The following is a 22780-nucleotide window of genomic DNA, read 5'->3' on the forward strand; positions in this document are numbered from 1 at the left end:
GGGGTTTTCTCCACGAATACGAGTGTCGTCACACGCTGGGGCTTTCCTCTGTGACGTGCATGGAAAAGAGAATCAAGCTGCGGACATAATCTGAGCAATATCGCGGACAGGGCAGCAAAAACGTACTGACATCCTCCACTCTGGCTGATGTTCGGGGAATGTTGTAGCAGATAGCACTAGGGTGATATTTTTCAGATTTAGAAGACAGTTGCTTGAATGTACATGGTGTACAGTAGCACCGAAGCTCACTGCGTACCGCCCTATTCTGCTTCAGTTGCTGCCAATACTATCAGATCACATCTCAACGGTAAGTGCCCAATATGTCGTCATGGTTACGATTTAGAATCCTTTTACTCATTTTGTTCTATATGATTCCAAAATACGGTGATGTTCTGATGTTGACCAAGTGTTTTGGGATCATTGTGTGATTGATATCAGGACATATCCCAGGCCACTGATCAACATTGTTTTGTTTTACTGTAGTGTAGACCTTTCTTTAAGTGCACTAATGCGACAAAAATAAATGAATAGTAAATAAATTAGTTGTTTTAAACATTGGCGAATTTATTTATGCTTTATTAGACACGATTGAACTTGGCATATATTAAATGTTTACATAACAGGTGTGTGTGTGTGTGTGTATATATATATATATATATATATATATATATATATATATATATATATATATTAAAAAACAATTATAGTTATTAACTTGTTTTAGTGATTAAATTTGAACTAGGCAGGACGCGAAAGCTTCAATTTAAATATAAATACTTATGTAATATTAAATATTTTGTCTATGTACAACCTTTGTAGATTTACATGGCACGTAATTTATCCTAAATATCTCATATTTACGTATTTAGGGGGCAAAGTTATGCAATATATATATATATTACATGTGTACGTAATGTCTTTTTTTTTATTGAGGAGAGGATTTGTCCTTCCTTGTCTGTTCTGTTGGTTCTGGCTGAGTCTCTATGCATTGCTTCCTCAACTCCTTTCTAAATATAGAGCGTACTAGTTCATCCTGCACTTTGCAGTATACAGTCCCCAAATTCACTTTCATGAATTTGTTGTAACTGTACATGTGTTGGGAGTTTTGGTAACACTTCTCCATCTAGTGTAAATCAAGGAATGCACAGAATGACTTCAGTTTCATTTCTTCTTTTGCCTCACCAAACAGATGGTTAATTCCAGTCTTTCTTGTATTGGTTTTCTGAATTTTTGGGTTATCCTTTTTACCGTAAACCTCCGTGTGACTCTCACAAACTGATAAAATCGAGGTCTTTAGTTTCACAGAAACCATGTTTTTTCTTTTGTACCAGCCTCCCTCACACAATAGTCAGTGAGTGTGAATGTGGCCTACTGGTGTTTTGTCTTGACTCTTGAATCTTTGTACAGTGCATTCATGATAATGCATACGTTATATGAGATTTTGACTTCTATGAGGACACAACAGGATGAGGTGAGCTGGAGAACAGACAGCCTGCTTCTTAGCAAGAATGGTACATGGATAAACACAACCACCTGCTCCACACAGACAGCTCGCAGCTCAAAGAGATTTCATTAAAGGGATAGTTCACCCAAAAATATCAATTCTGTCATCATTTACTCACCCTCAAGTTGTTCCAAACCTGTATGAATTTCATTCTTCTGCTGAACACAAAAGATATTTTGAAGAATGTCAGTAACCAAACAGTTTATGGACCTCATTGACTTCCATAGTATTTTTTTTCCCCGTACTATGGAAGTCAGCGTTCATGTTCATCAACTGTTTGGCTACCCATATTTTTCAAAATATCTTTTTTGGTGTTCAGCAGAAGAAAGAAACCCATACAGCTTTGGAACGCCTCGAATCGAGTGTGTGTGTGTGTGTGTGTGTGTGTGTGTGTGTGTGTGTGTGTGTGTGTGTGTGTGTGTGTGTGTGTGTGTGTGTGTGTGTGTGTGTGTGTGTGAAATCAACAATACTTTGAACCTACTTTGTTCATTAAAATGATACAGATTAGATTTACAGCTGCACGATTAATCATTAAAGATCACAATCTTATTCCTAAATGACAACGATTCGGCTATACTTTGACAAGTACAGTTGTCATGTAGGTATAGTTATAAAACAGCTTAAAAAACAGTCTTTTCAACCACAAATTATCATTATTTCTGTCACTGGAGTACTGGGATAAAAGTCTATAGTTCAGATACACTGAAACGTTAGTGATCAAAATCGAGTAAATTTCTTTTCAAAAGTAACTTTACGCTTCAAATAAAGATTGTAGTAATTATATCGTTACAGCAGTTAGTGGCAACACGCAACTGTTAAAAATGTATTTGTCATTGAATCATTCATTCAAGAGATTAATTCAAAAACTCAAATTTATCCAATCATGAAACAAGGAAAGTCTTTATGACTGAGTCATTGAATCATGATTCATTCAACCCGATTTAAAATAAAATAAAAATTAAAAATAATAATACTTTTTTTTTAAATAGACTGCAGAAATTAACATTTTGTCGGAACCTCTATACTTGCTTTTTTATTAATTTAGAAATTTTAGAAATTTCAGAATCTCTATTTTAGACAAAAAAATTGTTATCCAGATTCGTTCAGCTCTAATACAGACACACATGGAAACAAGACAACAGGACACATGCAGGCTTTGCTAAGAACAATAAGCCTCAGTGGATCTTCAGATTTGGTTATGCAATGGCCAGAGATCCAGTAGCCCACCTGTACACCAATGGACCATGTGACTGTGTGTGTGTGTGTGTGTGTGTGTGTGTGTGTGTGTGTGTGTGTGTGTGTGTGTGTGTGTGTGTGTGTGTGTGTGTGTGTGTCTGAGATAGAGACTGACTGAGCCGTGGTCTGGGGCTGTAGGATGATATGAAAGTGCTGAGGTGCGGTTTCAGGGTCTGACGCGGACGGAAGCGCAGAGACAGTGTCAGTCTAGGTCGGTCTTATCTCTCACAGTAATGAGTTTGTCAGTAACATGCTGACAGGAGGCCAAACACTACATTCTTTTCTCAATTTTCCTTTGAATGTTGAATTTAATTTAGCTTATGATTCAGACTCAGAGTGTTTGTGTGAATTGTGTTGTGTCCTCATTCTCTGCTGTTTCCAAACCTATGCTGATTTTTAGTCTACGTGGTTCATTAGTGGTTTCTGTTAATAATTCATTTTCGTAATGCCTCTGTGACATGTTGATAAATGGTCTGGAAAACAAAACTTTACAGTGAGAGATTATGAAACTAATATTCTTGTTCCTTATAGGGGATGTCTCTTACAGTAAGTGTCTGTAGTAAGGATTTGCTTTCATTATGACTTCAGCAGCAGTTTGCTTTATTCAGTAAGAAAACCTATTTCTATAATATGGAAGCAATATTCTCAATACAACATAATAGGGGGGAAAGTATAGGGATATTTCACCCAATCATTCTGTCTTCATTTACTTACCCTCAAGTTGTTCCAAACCTGTATGAGTTGCTTTCTTCTGCTGAACACAAAAGAAGATATTTTGAAGAATATGGATAACCCAACATGTGATGGGCCCCATTGACTTCCATAGTATAGAAAAAATATAAAAGTCAATCTTCTTTTATGTTCCGCAGAAGAAAGAAATTCATACAGGGTTAAATAACTTGAGGGTGAGTAAATGATGATAGAATTTAAATTTTGGGTGAACTATGCCTTTAAGACAAAAAAAGAGAGAAAAAAATAGTTTACTGTGATACATTTCCTAGTAAAAATCTCTTGCAAAAATACCGTAGTATTTCAGTTTTAAGTAATACAGTTATTGTTAATAGTGTAAAAATATAATAAATGTTTTTTATATTTATATATTTACATTTATATATATATTGTATTTACACACATTTATTAAAAATATATAAAGCCTGAGTATTCCTTCCAAAATAATAGATTTTGTCATGACGACTTATATTATCAGCATAAAAATTTGATCATAAGTAATTTGCTTGCATTTGATTATTATTGACCTAGAAATAATGGAAAATCCTAAATGTTTTTTTAATTCATTTTATATCATAACCTTTTTTGTTTATCTCTTTGTGTAAATGTAAAAAATACCAGTTTTACAATGTGGTCCCACACCTTTGGACCACAAAACAAAACAAAAAAATCCCAGAATGACACAGAATTTCCCTTTTCTACTGTGTGTGTGTGTGTCTGTGTGTCTGTGTGTGTGTGTGTGTGTGTGTGTGTGTGTGTCTGTGTGTGTGTGTGTGTGTGTGTGTTTGTGTGTCTGTGTGTGTGTCTGTGTGTGTGTGTGTGTGTGTGTGTGTGTGTGTCTGTGTGTGTGTGTGTGTGTGTGTGTGTGTGTGTGTGTGTGTGTGTGTGTGTGTGTGTGTGTGTGTGTGTGTGTGTGTGTGTGTGTGTGTGTGTGTGTGTTTTATTTACTCTGCATGTAATTACAAACTGTGACTGTGTGAGATAAAACCTGCGAGAACTTAACCAAACTTGTGGTAATGGAGATCCATCTTTCATTAAACCACGCTTGGGAACGTATGCTGTGGATTGTTCCAACCGCTTTCAAAGTTTTTAAATAAACTCTTTCCTAAATGGAAAAACCAGGCTGCTGATTTCCAGCTGCAACAGTGTTAGCAAAAAAAGAGCTTCTTGTGAATCTACATGTCATTCACAGCTAATTAATAATACAGCAACGTCTGTTGTACAACAAATGCAGCCACGCCCGTTACACACACACACACACACACACACACACACACACACACACACACACACACACACACGCACACACACAATGGCTTATGCTTCGTAAACTTGCACTTTGGTTTCGAGATGTGACACAGATTTTCCAGAAACAGCTTTTGTTGTGTACCCACTAGCATCCCTCACACACAGTAAACCTCAGAGAGCACAGATGGTAATTATGTGTCATTGGTTGCATTAGCAGAGGCTGCTGAAGTGGAATGGAGGGCTATTACCATCTCAGCCCCAAGTTATATATAATATAAATAGATGGTGGAGACTCTTTTTCAATGAACCTGCTATGATTCAACACCCACCATTTCAATCTGCCTGTTTAGAATAGGCAGATCTGCTCAGATCGTATTGCATTTTCCATCAGACTCTTGCATTTTTTATGCGTCTCTTGTTCACGTACAGTATAGGGTTGAGCACGATGATTGTTGCATCCTCCTGTCATAATGGGTCAAGACATCAGGACAGTGGCTGTGAGCAAAGCAAAAGCACTTGGTGAAAAAGTGGGTCAGTCTGCTGTCACTGTGTACTGTATAAATATATATATATATATTCTAACTTTTATGTTAGATGTGATTAATCGATTTGACAGCAATAGTTAAAACACTCCTTAAAATGCAGCTATAATGGTTTTATAAACGTACCATGTTAATATTTCTGTTTTTGGACATAATAACAAAAAATAATAATCATGGTTTTATGATTATTAAGTACCCTAGAATAAAATACATAGCATATGAATATAGCCACCGTTTATTTTACAGGTGCTGGCACGTTGTGTCGAAATTATTGTAATTACAAGATCCGACTTGTAAAAAGCACATAATTACAACATGTAAACCAGGAGTTGTTTGAGAGCTCCTAATTGTACCACCTTATGTGCTTAATAATTTCTGAATTAAAAATAATTTTGATATTTTTTGTGGGGGCATAAATTAAAAAGAATGTCAGGGTGATACAACGGTCCTGATATCATAATGAAGACAAAAGAATGATGTTCTTGAAAATAACATCACATTGGCATCACATTTTATTATTTTTTCATACATATTTTTCAATAAAACTTCACTGAATGATAAATACAATTTTGTTTACGACAAGGCAAGTGTAGTTCAAAATATAATGTGTGTGATTGCTCAAAAATGTAATATTTATGAATGAATAGTCTGAAATAAAAAAAAATATATCTTATATCTATATATATATATATATATATATATATATATATGTACTGTTTTTTTGTAGAAAAGGTGTAGGGAAAATATATTATTACCTTTTACCTGGTGGTTACACCACATGACGTTTTCAAAATTAAGTCATTAAAAGCATTATTCAATTGAAACTCCTTGAAATGGTATAAATGTTTGGTAACACTTTATTTTACAGTGTCATTGTTAAATATGTTACATGTAGTTACTATAGTAATAACTATAAATTATGCATAATTACACACAACTAACCCTAAACCAAACCCTAACCCTATAGTAAGCACATGGCAGTTTAATATTACTCAGTACTTAAATGTACTGAGTTACTTTCCTGTAGTTCAAACAGTAGAGTGTTGGTGCTTGCAACGCCAAGGTCATGGGTTTGATTCCCTGGGAAAGCAAGAACTGATAAGAATGTAAATGTGGAAAATGAGAACTGTAAATGTATAATTACACAGTTACAAAGACAACTTAAAAATAAAGTGTAACCAAAACCATATGAACACAATACAAAGAGTACTTTATTAAGAACTCGGCACGTGTATTTTCAACAAGATTTTTTTCTTTTCTTTCTTTCTTATCATTGACAGTGACACACTTATTTGCATTGACCCATTAGCAAATCTACTATGTCATCATAACACTTGGAGGTATAAGTGCACTGACATCTTTACACTTGCATTGTGGTCTCTTTCCCTTCCCCCTCGCACAAGTAAACAGATTTGTGCTACGCAGGCATTAGTTCAGGGGTCATCAGAGCAGGAAACCAGGACACAACAGTCTTAGATGAAAGTATGTGTTTTTTATTATTTCGTGAGTAGAAATATGTACACAGATTATGTTGGCCTACAAAACCATTTCCTCTGCTAGTATGACATTTGCAAACCGTATTGATTGATGTCCCTCTCAAATATAAATAAATGAATAAAGTCCAGTGGAGGCATGCGCTCATGCGTTATGTGATGTGGTGTTAATATCTGCCGTGTGTGTGTGTTCATGAGGGCCAGAGTCACTGTGAGGGTCCTTGTTTGCTGTGTTCATAGTGGGAATTACCATGGCAACTGCACTAGTAGAGCAGTGTGAAGTGGAGAGGGAGCGCTCGAGTGTGTGAGAGTGAGGAAAGAGGGTGTCATCAACAGTGAGACACAAAGAAAATGAGAAAAGTCAAATCCATCACAAGAAGTAAAGACATAAAATTTGATGACAGATATTAGTATTTAACAAGTTTAATGTCACAGTACCAATTACTTCCTCAACTGTGTCGTTTTTTAATCGTCTGGTAAGTGGTTTATTCATCAGTACTGTCAGGCAGTCACTTCAGGAGTCCAGAGCATGAAGAGTTAACCGTGAAATGAAAAGAGAAAGAGAATAAAAAAGGGAGGAGTGTGTACGTGAGCGTGCACTGAGCATGCTCCTCTTGCAGGCTGTCTGTGCCCCGTGCTAACTTCCTGTGCTATTTCTCTTCCTCAACAGACCGGCTGATTCAGAAGGAGAGAACAGCAGACTGGAGCACTCTCATGTTGGCTCCGTGAAATTAGCCGAGGCAAAAGACGACGGAAGACTAGCCCTCAGGATTGCGATATCTTGAGCCTGATTTTACAACTCTGATTAAATTTTTTTTACCAACTTCCTAGTTGTCTTTAAACGCCCCATTTTTAATTGACAGTATCTGTCAGTTTTATAGTACGTAACAAATTTTGGGTGCAACAATTTGTTTTTGTTTCCTGATTAACATTTACAAGAAGATTGGAGTGTAAGGACTTTGCTCCCATCCCTTTTTTTTACTCTATTTGTCTAGTTTCTCTTTCTGTTTATTTTTTAAACACGACTCCCTGTTACAGATAAGTGGACGATATGACTTCATTAATGGAATTCTCCCAACGGGGAAACTAACTGGGATTTGTTGAGACATTGACAAACATTCTTTTGTGTATCTGGAGTGTACGTGTTCTTGAGGTTTTGGGCTTCATTGAAATCATTCTGTGGAAGGAACCAAGGCGCATCACAAGAACTCCTCTAACCCAAGCTCGCTGACCTCTCTAAAGACTCAAGTGGGAGAACATTACAAGGTTATTCTTGGGAAATGGGATCTGAAAAGGACTCTGAATCACCCCACTCCTCTGTTAGTGGCATTCCCAATCCGAAATGCCGTGGGCCAGGCAAGAAGCAAGGCAGGATCTCTTTTCATAGTCTCTTCCATGGCAAACGTGGATCCAGGGGGAACAAGGCTAATGTGGGCACTCCTCTCGCGCAACAGCTTCACCAACAGCAACAACTCCAGCAACAGCAGCTTCTCCAGCCTCCCACACCCACAAATGTTTCGTCAGACCCATCTATGGCAGACCCGGCCGAGGCTTTATCCGCTAGCCAGGCCTCTTTGGGAGGTCAAGAACTCCTAGAGTGTCCCCTGTGTCTGGTGCGTCAACCTGCGGAGCAGCTTCCTGAGCTCCAGGGATGCAGCCACCGGTCTTGCCTGTGCTGTCTAAGGCAGTACTTTCGTATCGAGATTACGGAGAGCCGAGTGCAGCTCAGCTGCCCGGAGTGCGCCGAGCGACTTGCCCCACGGCAGGTGGCCCTCATCTTGGACGATCCCAACCTGATGGAAAAGTATGAAGAGTTCCTGCTGCGCCGCTGCCTGGCATCGGACCCTGATTGCCGATGGTGTCCTGCTCCCGACTGTGGGTAAGACTGGGATGGGGTTGGGATGTCAGGGGTACACAATACCCTTTTTGTTGTTTCATATACACTACATGGCCAAAGCTTGTGGACCAAGATTAGTCCAACATTACCAAGATTAGATAGTTTGGCAAGATTCCTAAATTCCAGTGAAGATGTGTCATGCAAATAGTGATGTTCTAGAGAATTGTGGTTGTGGCAACAGTTTGGGGAGAAACCATTTCGGTTTCACTATGATTATTCCCCTGTGTACAAAGTAAGGTCATCATAGAAATGATTTACTGAGTAAATGGTGTGGTAGAACTTGACTAGCCTAAAGCCTGTGATGAAGTAAATCCAAAGGTGACGTTTTGATTTGAAAGTTGGTAGGGACATTTTGAAAGGAGGCAGGGGACAAACCTAAGATTATAGTTCATAAAATATATAATAAATAATAAAAAAATCAATTAGAATTAAATTCCCACAATTCTCATTTCCTATTTTCTCTGACACATAATATCAGCTATGACTGCTGACTTTCAGATACCTAGGTGACTTCACTATGAATCCTCCCATTATTTTAATGTATGCCCTGCATACAGCTGTCACACTCCATTTCACTTATTTGAATGCTTTTAGTTCCAGTGAAATCATAAAACAATATGCAACCTAATGTGCTACTCTTCTCAAAGTCAGATGCTATTTTATATAGTGATGCATCAAAATTTCGTATTGTATTGTATTTCGTATTGTAGTATTGGAGGATCGAAATCATTGACAGAAACCGTTTAATTAGTATTTCTCCGATTAGTTTTTTGGGTAAATGAAAACTTTATTTTTTAGGTTTCAGTAAAAAAAAAAAAATCATGTTGGAAACCTGGCACATCAGTAAGTGTAAAAAAAAAAATTATTAAAAGTTGCGCAAACTTGTAATTTCTGGCACTGAAGGCAAGAGTCACTACTCTGAGTCACTTCAGGTCATGAGTCTCAGACTGAAATCCGAGAATCGCCCCTGACGTAAGCATCCATTGAGCAATGAGAATTTCAGAGAGGCGGCTCCAGCTCTCGATATCAGCCTACCACAGCTCTTCCCTCAGCTCTACCCTCAAATCAGTGCTTACGCATTCATATCCATCAAACACTCTCTAGTGTGTTGGCATCCTAAAATTACCAAAACGTTGGTTGAGAGATTTTTCGGCCAGTATACTCTTGTGTGTGAATGGGAGCAAATCCAGCAATGTTCCAACATCTACTGAGAAAAACGTCCCAAGAGAATGGAAGCTGTTAGGAAGAACCAATTCTTTATTAAAGCCAACGGTTTTGAAATTCCTCAACAAGGGTGTGGTATTCTGGCATACAAATGCTTTAGGCTATATAGTGTATTAAATGCACTTATATGTAATGCAGATGGATTCAATAGAAGTATGGGGACATATTTCACAGTTTTGCTTGTTCTGTGAGCTTCAGCAAGTGTAGGAGGCACTTGGACAGTTATAGGGAACACTTGCGCTTATGTGGGAAGCCTAGTTTAGCTGATGTGTCATTCTGTGCGACTGTGATTTACTTCCGAGGCCTTTTACAACCTGTCCTAAGTTTGTCAATCATAATGGTGTGCTGGTGACCCACATTTTTAGGGACATGATTCTTTTTTGTGTCACCACCACTTCCTATAAGGCCCACGACTGATACAGAGGGGTTTTCAGATGGTCTGGGAATTTTTCAAAAAGGCCATTTTGTCCATTAGACATCACAATATTGGCTTGTTAGTGAGTTACATCATATAGGGTTGTGAAAAAAGTGTGACTTTTTTTGCTGCAGGATACATTAAGGTTCACCAAGATGTTTCGTTTGCCGCTTTTTAGATTAACTAGGAATCTCCCACCCAAACAAATACAAGCACACACTTTTCTGTTAATTTAGTCTCAGAAACTGAAGGAAAAGCTCCCTGTAGAGTGTCAGTTCCAGTCCATGGTGCTGTTTATTACCCATCAGCCCCCAACCAGCTCTGCTTCAGCTAGATTGAAAGTCCAGAGCTGCCAATGGGAGAAAGGAATGGCTTGTTTCTCTCTCCCTCAGTCATATGTTGCGATGGCAACTTAGATGCGGCACAGAGGTAGAGTTGCTATGGGTAACCAAGGCAATGTATTTGATTAAGACAACCATTGGCTACGCACTTGACCATGTGTGTATGCCACCGTGTCTTTGTGAGCCTCAAAATAGAGTGTTGATTTCATTGTCTTCAAGCCTAGTGCGTGTTCCGGGATACCATAATCATGTGTAATGAGGTCTGTTTCTGCTTGACTCTACATGTAAGGTGTGTGTGTGCCAGTACGTGCAGGTAATTGGAAGCTCTTTGTGTAGGACATTACAGTTCTCCATTGCAGCTGAGCTGATTAATGAGGTGTCAGCTGGAGGAGGAATGTTTTCTTCAGACCCTACTTTAGCTTCGGCCTACAGGCCAAAACTTGCACTTAACATTAAAGGCATTGTTTTTGTCGCATAAGCGAAAGCTAGACAAGGAAGCTGGAGTCAAGTTTTATTTTTACTTGAATCGGCTTGATCTATTGCCAGTGTTCAATCATAAAATCAAAAATTTCTTTAAAGATTTAACGTCAAGGTTTTTTATGATTTAATAATATGTTTATCAATGTGTTTATCTGTGTAGTTTTTTTAAGGTCTAAAGTAGAATTTGGCAAAATAATAATAATAATAATAATGTTCGTAGGAAAGGAATAAAATGCAACTGGAATACTTGGAAACTCCCTCAGCTGGAACATACTGACTGTGCAATAAATCCTCCCTTTCATTTTCCATAATGTAGTAGTGTCTGTATCTGCTAATGTTTTCCTTGACTTTAAAAGGAATTTGACATTACAAAGAATCTGAGTAGGGAACACACTGATATGCTAGTGAATGTGATTACTGTGGGGGGGGTTGTCAAAAGGAAAAACTAAGGTAATTTATATAATTGCATTCTATGGAAGCTTCTTTCCGCCACTGAATAAAAAATAAAAAAGTTACATTTTTATCTCACAATTGATTCTGACCTTTTTTTCACAATTGCGAGTTTAGTTTACATCTCGCAATTCTTACTTATTTACCCAGAATTGCATGATATAAAGTTGAAATTGTGTTGTAATGTCAGAATTGCGTGTTATAGTCACAAATGCATTTTATAATGTCAGAATTGTGCGATATAAAGTAGGGGTGGCACGATCCGCTTTTTTTGCCTCCGATACCGATTCTGATACCTGGGACTCAGTATTGGCTGATACCGATCCGATCCAATACTAAAATAATAATTAAAAAAAACAGTGCCAAATTACCTAATAAACTGTATCTGTATGCCTCACTGTGGGGAAGAGACTGGGATTATTCTTTTGTTAAAGGCATCAAAGCTTGACTTAAACATTATTTTCCTTACTTTGTAAAACAATACAGACAAAATATATTCTATATAATTAAAATACATTTATTTTAAAATTTTAAGCGCAACTTTTTAATGAAGCAGCAACATATGATACATAGATTGGACAGAACAACTAAGGCTATCAATAAACTGCCATTGCGCAAAAGTATTGTAATATGAAAGGCTCCAATTCAGAGCGGCACGAAACCTTATGCCCATCCCGTGCGCAGAATGATGCGCTCGAAGCAACATGGAGTCACGGCGCGCAGCGCGTCGCATTGAAAAGTTCAAAGCACAAAAGTAAGATATACATATATTTCTTTATTTATTCATTAGTTTGAGCCTTTTAACAGTTTTAAATTTCAGTTAATGTGCGTGTGAAGAGCAATTATATCGCTCTCTACTCCAGTGTTGCGTTCACTGATCAGTTGTGTTGTGATCTAACAGACACGCGGTAGAAAGTAACATGTGAAACTCCAGCATATGGCGTTATTATCCTATCAAATGTCGAGAGCGCATTATTGTAGCGCGAAAGTACATTAATATTATGCGCGAGCGTGAATCCCTCTACTCGCGCGCGGAATATGATGTGCCGAGCGTGAATCTCTCTGCTCGCGCGCGGAATATGATGTGCCGAGCGTGAATCTCTCTGCTCGCGCGCGGAATATGATGTGCCGAGCGTGAATCTCTCTGCTCGCGCGCGGAATATGATGTGCCGAGCGTGAATCTCTCTGCTCGAGCGCGGAATATGATATGCCGAGCGCGAATCTCTCTGCTCGCGCGCGGGAACTGGGCACGCGCTCTCAGATACACTTCTCTTGTAAGAATTCTCTCTCTGGGCTGAGTGGGCTCGCTGCCTTGCTCAGAGAATATGCCTGCACTTAAAACGTGTTCAGTGCAATCGCGAATTCCTCCTCTTCCCCAGCTAACAATTTTAGGTTATAAGAACGTTTTCATAACGTTCCCATTAAGTTATAAAAACGTTATTTCTGAATGTTCTAGGGAATTTCAAAAAGTCCAGTTTTTTAGACGTTGTATTAACGTTATTTCTTGGTTATAAGACCGTTCAATTCTCCCGTTATGTAAACGTTGTATTAATGTTATTTCCTGGTTATAATAACGTTAGAACGTTCAATTCTCCCTTTATATAAACGTTGTATTAACGTTCTTGTTTGGTTATAAGAAGTTATTCAAACGTTCAATTCTCCCATTATATAAACCTTCTCTTAATGTTTTTCTAAGATAATGAAAAACGTTTCATTCAATAAAAAAACATTAAGAAATGTTTTAATAATTATTAAAACCTTTCTTAATGTTTTTTATATAACAAGGTAGCCTATATAATAGGCCTAGCCTATATGAAGAACCTAAAATTTTTTAAAAAGACCCATGAATCATGTCTATAATATGTGTAATGTAGTCCACTGAAGTCGAGTTGAATTGAACCGGGTTGAAGTGACCATATGAAATTAACATGAACATAAACTTGGACTAAACATAGAATCACCAACAATGGTACAGGGAACAAAGCTAGACAAGAGACAATGGGAACACAAGGACAAGGATTATGACCAAAAACAACCAATGACAAAAGTTAATTTAATTTATATAGCTCATTTTTACAACAATTTCCAAGTTTATGTTCATGTTAATTTCATATGGTCACTTCAACCCAAATCGGTTTATTGGAAAAAATATAGGCCTACTTGGGTTCAATTCAACTCGACTTCAGTGGACTACATTACACATATTATAGACATGATTCATGGGTCTTTTTTATTTATTTATGTCTTAATTTTAAAATCTGAAAGTTCTTGTTTTAGGTTCTTCATATAGGCCTATTATATAGGCTACCTTGTTATGAATGAAACATTTTTCATTATCTTAGAAAAACATTAAGAGAACGTTTATATAATGGGAGAATTGAACGTTTGAATAACTTCTTATAACCAAGCAAGAACGTTAATACAACGTTTATATAAAGGGAGAATTGAACGTTCTAACGTTATTATAACCAGGAAATAACATTAATACAACGTTTACATAACGGGAGAATTGAACGGTCTTATAACCAAGAAATAACGTTAATACAACGTCTAAAAAACTGGACTTTTTGAAATTCCCTAGAACATTCAGAAATAACGTTTTTATAACTTAATGGGAACGTTATGAAAACGTTCTTATAACCTAAAATTGTTAGCTGGGGAAGAGGAGCAATTCGCAATTGCACTGAACACGTTTTAAGCGCGCTGGGCACATCATATTCCGCGCGCGAGCAGAGGGATTCACGCTCGGCACATCATATTCCGCGCGCGAGCAGAGAGATTCACGCTCGCGCATAATATTAATGTACTTTCGCGCTACAATAATGCGATCTCGACATTTGACAGGATAATAACGCCATACAGCACGTTAAAGTCATTTTATGCAAACCATAGACCTTTATCTACATATCTACAGTATAATAATAGGAACATTGACTCATCTTGGAGAGAGTTTCATCGTGTTGACTGTTTTACCCGAGCGCGACGCGCTGTTTGAGTGCTGAGAATGACTGACAGCCGCAGCGGAGGGAAGCACTTAGGTGAAGATTAATTTAACGATTTAAATCTGTACCTCACATTAAACTATATGTAATGGCTTCAGAAATCTTGGAATACAGTACACGAAAACATTATAGTGCTTTATAATGTTTTTGTGCCTTTTGTGTTGTATAACAATAACATACGTAGGCTATACAATATCGGATCGGATTTGGATGGTCTCGTTTGGCGATACCCGATCCGGCAAATATTGCTAGTATCGGAGCAATACCGATACTGAGTATCGGATCGGCGCACCCCTAATATAAAGTCAAAATTGCATTTTATAATGTCAGAATTGCGTGATTTAGCCACACTTGCATTATGTCAGAATTATGAGATTTATATAATGCAATTCTGAGAAAAAAAGTCAGAATTGCGAATTTATATCATGCAAGCTTGCAATTGTAAACTCGCAATTGTGAGAAAAAAAGTCAAAATTGTGAGATAAAAAGTCGCAGTTATTTTCTACATTTTTTATTCCGTGGCGGAAACAAGGTCCTCATATTCCTCAGCTACATTTACAAAAAAATACCATGATATTACTATACTTTTGGACACTACCATGATGCTATTTTTAAAGTACAATGGAAATACCATACTATTACAGTCTGATACATACCATCTCTGTACTTCTGTGTAAGAGCAGATTGCACAAATCTAGGTATGATGATATCTCATGTTACCTAAATCATAGATTCTCTAGGAAAGTCAGTTGACCCTTTTGGATTGTTCCCCTGCCAGTTTTGCAGTCATCGCCTCTGGATGTGCGAGCTGCCCCAGGCTGGTGTGTCGAAGAGAAGGGTGTGGTGCTGAGTTCTGTTACCACTGCAAGCAAGCTTGGCATCCTAACCAGACCTGTGACTCTGCCCGCCAACAGAGGGCGCTGTCCTTGAGAACACACAGTAACCATTCACCCAGCTACACGGCTGAGCAGGGACACAGTGAGTATTCAACCATTAGTCCACCATCTTCTCTCTCATGAACTTACAGTGAAGGGGAGAATCAAGCCATATCTAGAGACTGTAATATCAGATATTTGGAGTTAGTCTCTTTTTACCTGGGCTAGGAGGCAACCACCTAGCAACACCCTAGAAACCACCCAGATCCCCCTAGTAACCACCTAGAAGCCTCCCAGAAACTACCCTGATCACCTTGGCAACCACCTAGCAACAAAAAACACTCAGAACACCTTAGTAACTGCATAGCAATGCCATAGTAACCTTTTAAAACACCCTAGCTACAACCTAGTGATGTCTTAGGAAACCGCCCAAAGTACCCTTGCTAGAAACCACCTAGTAGTGCCCTCAAAACCACCAGGATTTCCTAGTAACCACATAGCAACAAAATGCACTCAGAACAACTTAACCACCCAGAATTGTCAAGCAACCACCTAGTAACGTCATAGAAATCACTCAGATCACTCTAGCAACCACATAACTGTGCCCCTAAAAACCTAGCAACAAAAACACTGAGACGCCCTTAGTAACTGTACAGCAATGCCCTGGTAACCAACCAGAGCACCCTAGCAACCACATAGTAATATTCTAGAGACCGCCTTGAATAATGTAACATTCAATCTGCAGCTCCTTAGAAGCCAACCAGATCACCTTAGCAACCCCCTAGTGACAAAAGAAATACTAAGAACACCTCATCAACTGCATAGCAAGATTATTGAGGTTTCTCTTTCCCTAAAGGACTGTGCTCTCTCCTCCTTCTCTCTAGTTTCTCTCTAACCTCCTGAATTAAACTGGAGTCTGCTAACGTCTCTTTCCCCGCTCTTATTCCCGCCTGACATTCAGAAAACGCTTCCTCAGCACTTACCGTTTACAGCAGATTCTGTCTGCCTGTACAAATTCTAAATCCCAACCCTTCAATCCCCACTCAGCTGATGACATCAAGCCTTGCCCCCGATGCGGTGCCTACATCATCAAGATGAACGACGGCAGCTGTAATCACATGACCTGTGCTGTGTGCGGCTGTGAGTTCTGCTGGCTCTGTATGAAGGAGATTTCAGACCTGCACTACCTCAGGTACCTTTTGCTAGTTATATCAGTGGGAATTTATCGAACTACTTGCTCGAATCTTAAAATATAAAATTATATGGTGTCTTCTCAGTCCATCAGGTTGTACATTCTGGGGAAAGAAGCCATGGAGTCGCAAAAAGAAGATTCTGTGGCAGCTGGGCACTTTGATTGGTGCACCGGTGGGCATCACTCTAATCGCTGGCATCGCAGTTCCTGCTATGGTTATCGGCATCCCTGTTTACATTGGACGCAAGGTGCGCTATGCCAACATCCCATCATTCCCCGCAGCACTACAGTTTAGATGTTAACAAAACCTTTATCAGCTGTTATCAGGAAAAGAATTTCCCTAAATAGCCTGGGAATTTCCCTCTCTTCTGCCACATTGCTCAACCAACTTAACCGCGTTTGATATCGTCATAATTCTGGTACAATGACTTCCTGCTGAAAAATACAGAGGACATATTGTTTTATAAATTTGATTCAGATTTTCAAGCTTTAGGATCAGATCTTTTAATTTAGCAGGTAAAAGCTCACTTGTGTCAGTGCGATAACACAGCTGGTGTTTGTCACAGATCCACTCGCACTATGAGGGCAAGAAAACGTCACATCACAGAAGGAATCTCGCCATTACTGGTGGTGTGGCTCTGTCAATCATCACAGCTCCAGTCATCGCTGCTGTCAGTGTGGGTGAGTATTCCTGAAAACAATTACATTCATACCGTTTAAAAGTTTGGGATCAGTACGTTTTATTCAGCAAGGATGCATTACATTTATCAAAAGTGACAGTAAAGACTTTTACATGGTTACAAAAGAACTTTTTATTTCATCAAATAATCCTGAAAAAAAAAAAATTACAGTTTCCACCAAAATATTGAAACTTTTTTTGACTGTGATAATAACAAGAAATGTTTCTTGAGCAGCAAATCTGCATATTAGTTTAAATTAATCCTTATCAGTTGGTAATGTTAGACGTTTTGTAATACAAAGTAAATTTTTTGGTGCAGATTTGTCATTTTAAAGGGATAGTTTCCTTTTCCTCATTTTATTCTAGACACGTTTGACTTTCTTTCTTTTGTCTAGAGAATATATTAGCCACGTTCACAAAAAAGACTGATCCGTTTCTCTCAAGTTCAACTCATTGACTAACAGCAAATTAATAACAAATATAAATTTCCATCTGTTCATCACACAAAGCTATCATATGGCTTCAGAAGACATGGAAAATAACATTGTATAGACTGCTTATATGACATTTTACAATACTCTTTTGATGCTTCCTTCTGTTCCTACCTTCCTATCTAAAGATTGTAAGCTTCAGTTCCCGTTGAGTGAAAATGAACTCTATTGACTTTCGCTTCTGCATTTAGCCTCAGAGGCAACCGCAGCTTCCAGTGCAGCACAGTGTATGGAAAATGTTAGAAAATTTAATCTAGAGGAAGTGTCACACAAAAGAACAAAGCGATATGTGATATATATAAAACTTGTGGAACTCATTACTGAATCATTAAGTATTGATCAAAGACTGTAAAAAAGATGGACAACTTGTCATATTGTGGCTTAACTTTTCTACAGTGGAGAGTAGAGACGAGTTGTCTCTCTATATATATGTATATATGTTTTTATAACATCAAATAACTAACTAAAACCTAACTTATTGGGAAAATGAACTCTTGAACACCTAGCTTGAACGTTTGAACTTCAGCAATATAAGAACTACCTAAAATGACCTAAATTAAAAATATCGGAATAAATATGTTTAAAGTGTAATTAAATTTTTTTAGTTTGGCTCGCATCCCATTCGATTACATGGAGAGGATGGGGTATATGACCTATACTGCAACCAGCCATCAGGGGGCGATCAAAGTGTTTTGGCTTCGCTTTTCAGCATGTGTGCAGCACACTTGGTTTTAATATACTAAAATGTTATGTTTACTATTTATATATATAGAATTATACTGAATATAATACACTATATCATAATGTAATTAGTTGTGAAAGACGGTTATTAGAAATATGATAGAAAGGGTTTGCTACTACCACAGTTTGCTATGAGAAAAAAGCAGCGGAAATACTTTATCCATTACGTTGAAAAGAATTGCTAGTACTGTACATTATATTTTCTCATCAATCTCACTTTAACTCAAATCCCAAATTTTGACTACAGCTCCATATCTGTGTCTCTTCCCTACAGGCATTGGTGTCCCCATCATGTTGGCGTATGTGTATGGCGTTGTGCCTATCTCTCTGTGCCGGGGCGGGGGCTGTGGGGTGAGCCGGGGGAAAGGTCGCGGTGTTAGGATAGACTTTGATGAGGATGACGGGCCTATTACAGGTAAGAAAAAGAGGATTGATCAAGTGACATCATCTGGGTAAAACCTTTTCAGTGTATTGAACCATCAACCGGACACTTTCTCTCTGTAGTTGCTGATGCATGGCGGGCACTGAAGTCTCCCAGCCTAGGCGAGAGCAGTTTGGAGGGAGGAGCCAGCGGCCTCAGTACCACCTCTCCAAGCGAGGGCCTGTCCGTCGCCCCAGGGGGTCTGGGAGACACACCACACTTCAACACACTAGCAGGAGGAGCACTCGGTGCGAGGACAGGAAAATACAGCAGGTATGTGGGTATTCAGGGCATGCTGGGTTATTCTGTGCACTGTATGGTAAATATAGAAGAGCTGCACTGTAAATATGGGTTGTGTTCTTGTTTTCATGGAAACATGTTTATGTTTTAGGCTGGAGGTGCAGGGGACAGAGCTGGGAAAGGAAAGTGCCGGCAGGGAGACGGGCAGCTTGGGAGCAGCCAGTGACTGTGCCAGCACAAGGGGCATGGCAGGATCTATCACTTCCTCTTACACCTTACCTGACAGGTGTGAAAGCTGAATTTTCAGCATCATTTTTAGTGTCACATGATCCTTCACAAATCATTCTAATATGCTGATTTGCTGTTCAAGAAACATTCTTATTATTAATGTTGAAAACAGTTGTGCTGCTTAATATTTATGTGGAAACCGTGATACATGTTGTTCAGGATACTTCAAAAGGATAAAGGATAAAGTTCAAAAGAACTGCATTTATTTGAAACAAAAATGTTTTGTAACAATATAAAAGTCTTTATTGTCACTTTTGATCAATTTAAAGCATCTTTGCTGAATAAAAAGTATTTTTTATTTTCCTTACCGACCCAGTAACAGTAACATGTATCAGTACCGCAATGGTTATCAGCCAATATTAGAAATTGAAAAAAATAATAATAATAATTAATAATAATATTTATCTACTTAATCAATATTGGTCAATACTAGATTTTTAATAGTTCATATTGATTTCCCTTATTTTTAAATTTAGATTACCTTTGCTGTCATCTAATGCTCATTTAAAGTGGATATTTAAAAGACAAATAAATTAATTGTTAAACGTAATGTTTAGCAAATCCATTTTTTTGAATATCCATTTTTCATACTGTACCTTATAATGTTGTGATGCCTAGATACATTCATAGCATCTAAAATTATTTCAGTTTTTGATTTAGACTACAATTAAAAAATGCCCATTATTGGTCTTTGGCTTTAAAATGAAAATAATTCTCAGCTTATCAGTACCAACCAGTATTTTAATATTGGTGCATCCATAACAAAAATATGAAATAGTAGCATCTTTGATGAATTCTCCTGGAAATGAGAATATGACACTTCATCTCACCTTTTCTATGACCTGTTGTGTTTCAGAGAAGGCACTAACCTAGAGATCCAGGTGGACATCGAAACTAAACCGAGCCATCTGTGTCTTACCACTGAAGAGGTTCTGGCTCCGCCCACTGTTGCCATGGTGCCCGGCTCGGGGGAGGAGCCTCAGGACTGCAGTTCCCGCAGGAGCGGGGTTGTCCTGGATTCCCCTCTGGGCCTGTCGCCAGGAATGTCACTCAGGGAGGGTCTCCGAGACGTCACACTCGCTCAGCCGGAGAGCATCCGCAGCGACCTGGAGATGTCCGACACGCAGTCAGACGACATCGCAGAGCTCACGTCCGACGACTGCGACTCGCCCCGTCCCAAGAGCTGCCACCCCGCCCCCCCGCCGCAGACCACCTGCAGAGCCTTGAACCCCACCGACAGCCTGCACTGTCCCGACAATGTCATTCTTTACGTGTGAGAGAGACTCTCGCCATTGCACAAAGCCAACCATTTCTGAGCTTTTGACTTGTTAATGCTTTACCTGTTATTTTGCTGCTTTTTATAATTATTAAAACACCTTCCTTGCATCCAGACAACTCATGGAACTGACAGCTCATCGCTCCGCTCTCCTGTCCCGTCTCTTAATTGCGGGCACGGACAGGTCCTCTACCTCTTCAGAAATTCATACTGTTATTCATTAGCTGGTGTTTACTTCTCGATGGAGCAATGCCTTGAGCAAAAAAAAAAAAAAAGAAGCGGTACCATCGTGGCCAAAAGAATTTCCTTAGATAACAAACAAACAGACAAATAATGCTACAAAGTGAAATGTCGCCAAGCACATGTATACGTGAGTGGTTTGTATGTGGATGACACATGACAGTATTGTTTGTATGTTTGTTATTCGTTGATTTTTTTTTTAAAATCGAGCTGGAAATTGTATGATTTTGCATGCGCTGCGCTAGTATTGTTTTGGTCACGTTTGCACAGAAGAACACACACTTCAGAGTGAGAGAGATCAGTTTGGAGTAAGGTCAGTCTGAACTTCACTAGCAGACAGTTTGACTTGTATCACTGACTGCCTGCCTTACAGACCGAGCACGTGCTCTCAGATCCCTTACACTGCCTGTGACTCACTGACTACACTGTTTGTGCCCTCTTGAGATGAGAGATGAGAGACGTGTGTGTGTGTGTGTGGATCATGTTTACCAGTGTTGATTTTATTGCTGGGTATTAAATCATATAGTATATCAAGGATGGAACTGACATTCACATGCATGTCTGTTGTTATTAATGTTATTATTTTATTATGTTCTGTTGGCCTATTTTATCACTTTCTTAAGCACATGGCTTTTCAAGCGTTTCGTTTTGCGCAATTGTAGTTTTATTTTCAGTTAGTTTTGCCCACTAGCTGGACGGATGGATGGAGAGAAATGGGTTGGTTGGATGGATGAGCACTTCTGCACTTTATCCAACTATTTATCATTGTTCGACATTGTAGGCTTATATTTATGCACTCCCTTTTTTTTTTCTTTGGATTTCAGCTTCTCTGGGAAATGATTTTGTTATTTAATTTTGGATGTAATGAAATATTGTCATTTTGTTTTGCATTCTTAACATGCTTTCTGAATCTCATAATTATATTTGGCTGCAGAGAGAATCCTTGGTTTTTACATGTAAATGATGGATTATCTTTGTCTTGTAATCACACAAAAAAATGGATTTGTGGTTGTCATCTTTTGCTCTATTTTTTTTTTTTTTTTTTTTTTTTTGGTTGTGTGAATATGCGTTTATATTTTTAGGTTTATGAGCGGATTGTAAAACTACTTGATAGTTTTACAATCCTTGATTGACTATAAACTGGTTATTGTGAAATGAGTATTAACAACTAAATTCAGTTACGTAAGCAATATGCTGAAGAGAAGTTGTGTTCAATCTGGTGTTGTTTTGTACATCCCCACAAAGATAACTGCACTGGCTGTGAGTGTTTGAAACAACATAAAAAATTAAAAATGTCCTCCTTTGTGGCAAGTCTGGACTCTTTTCCTCCTTTATGGCAAATTTTGTAACTGTAATTGTGGTGTGTTCAAACTGTGAGTAGAAAGCCTGCTGACCTAATGATCAAAATATGAGGCTCATTTTTAGATTAAACACTGAAAAACTGGTTGTAAAATTAATCAGAAATGCAATATATTGCTTAATTCATCTGTAAATATTGTAAGTTAGAGTTATATTCACCTTAGGTACATTGTTAATTACATTGTTAAAATCTTACAACACATTTTAAAGATTCAGTGCAAGGTTATTAAGTAAAACTAAAATATTAAAACTTAAACTAAATGGAAAAAGACGGAAAATAAACTGAAATAAGTAGAAGCACTACAATCACTAACTGGAAATAAATAACAACTAAAACTGAAATAAAATCTAAATAGTAATAGCCTACTTAAAAAAAGATTGACAAGCACATACCAAAATTACTAAAGTTAATAATTA

General features: G+C 38.2%; 1 protein-coding gene across 1 annotated transcript; it reads left to right on the forward strand.

The window, feature by feature from the left end:
* On the forward strand, nt 1-22315 carry rnf19b (ring finger protein 19B). The gene is made up of 10 exons (XM_077196162.1): nt 1-307; nt 7423-8631; nt 15340-15539; nt 16484-16628; nt 16714-16876; nt 17195-17309; nt 18814-18954; nt 19044-19233; nt 19352-19486; nt 20345-22315. Exons 2-10 carry the CDS (start codon nt 8033-8035, stop codon nt 20763-20765), a joined length of 2109 nt encoding a protein of 702 aa, XP_077052277.1. The 5' UTR covers nt 1-307; nt 7423-8032; the 3' UTR covers nt 20766-22315.
* Nucleotides 22316-22780: the final 465 nt, after the last annotated feature.

Source organism: Siphateles boraxobius, unplaced genomic scaffold (genome assembly GCF_051911475.1).
Source record: "Siphateles boraxobius isolate OS27281-9 unplaced genomic scaffold, OSU_SipBor_1 35, whole genome shotgun sequence".
Lineage (NCBI taxonomy): Eukaryota > Metazoa > Chordata > Actinopteri > Cypriniformes > Leuciscidae > Siphateles > Siphateles boraxobius.

Excerpts from the sequence above, each read along its gene's own strand:
- rnf19b (XM_077196162.1), top strand. The coding sequence starts at position 8,033 with ATGGGATCTGAAAAGGACTCTGAATCACCCCACTCCTCTGTTAGTGGC. Across the intron at positions 15,540-16,483 it reads CACGGCTGAGCAGGGACACA|CTGATGACATCAAGCCTTGC; the intron begins GTGAGTATTCAA and ends ATCCCCACTCAG. Across the intron at positions 18,955-19,043 it reads GGATGACGGGCCTATTACAG|TTGCTGATGCATGGCGGGCA; the intron begins GTAAGAAAAAGA and ends TTCTCTCTGTAG.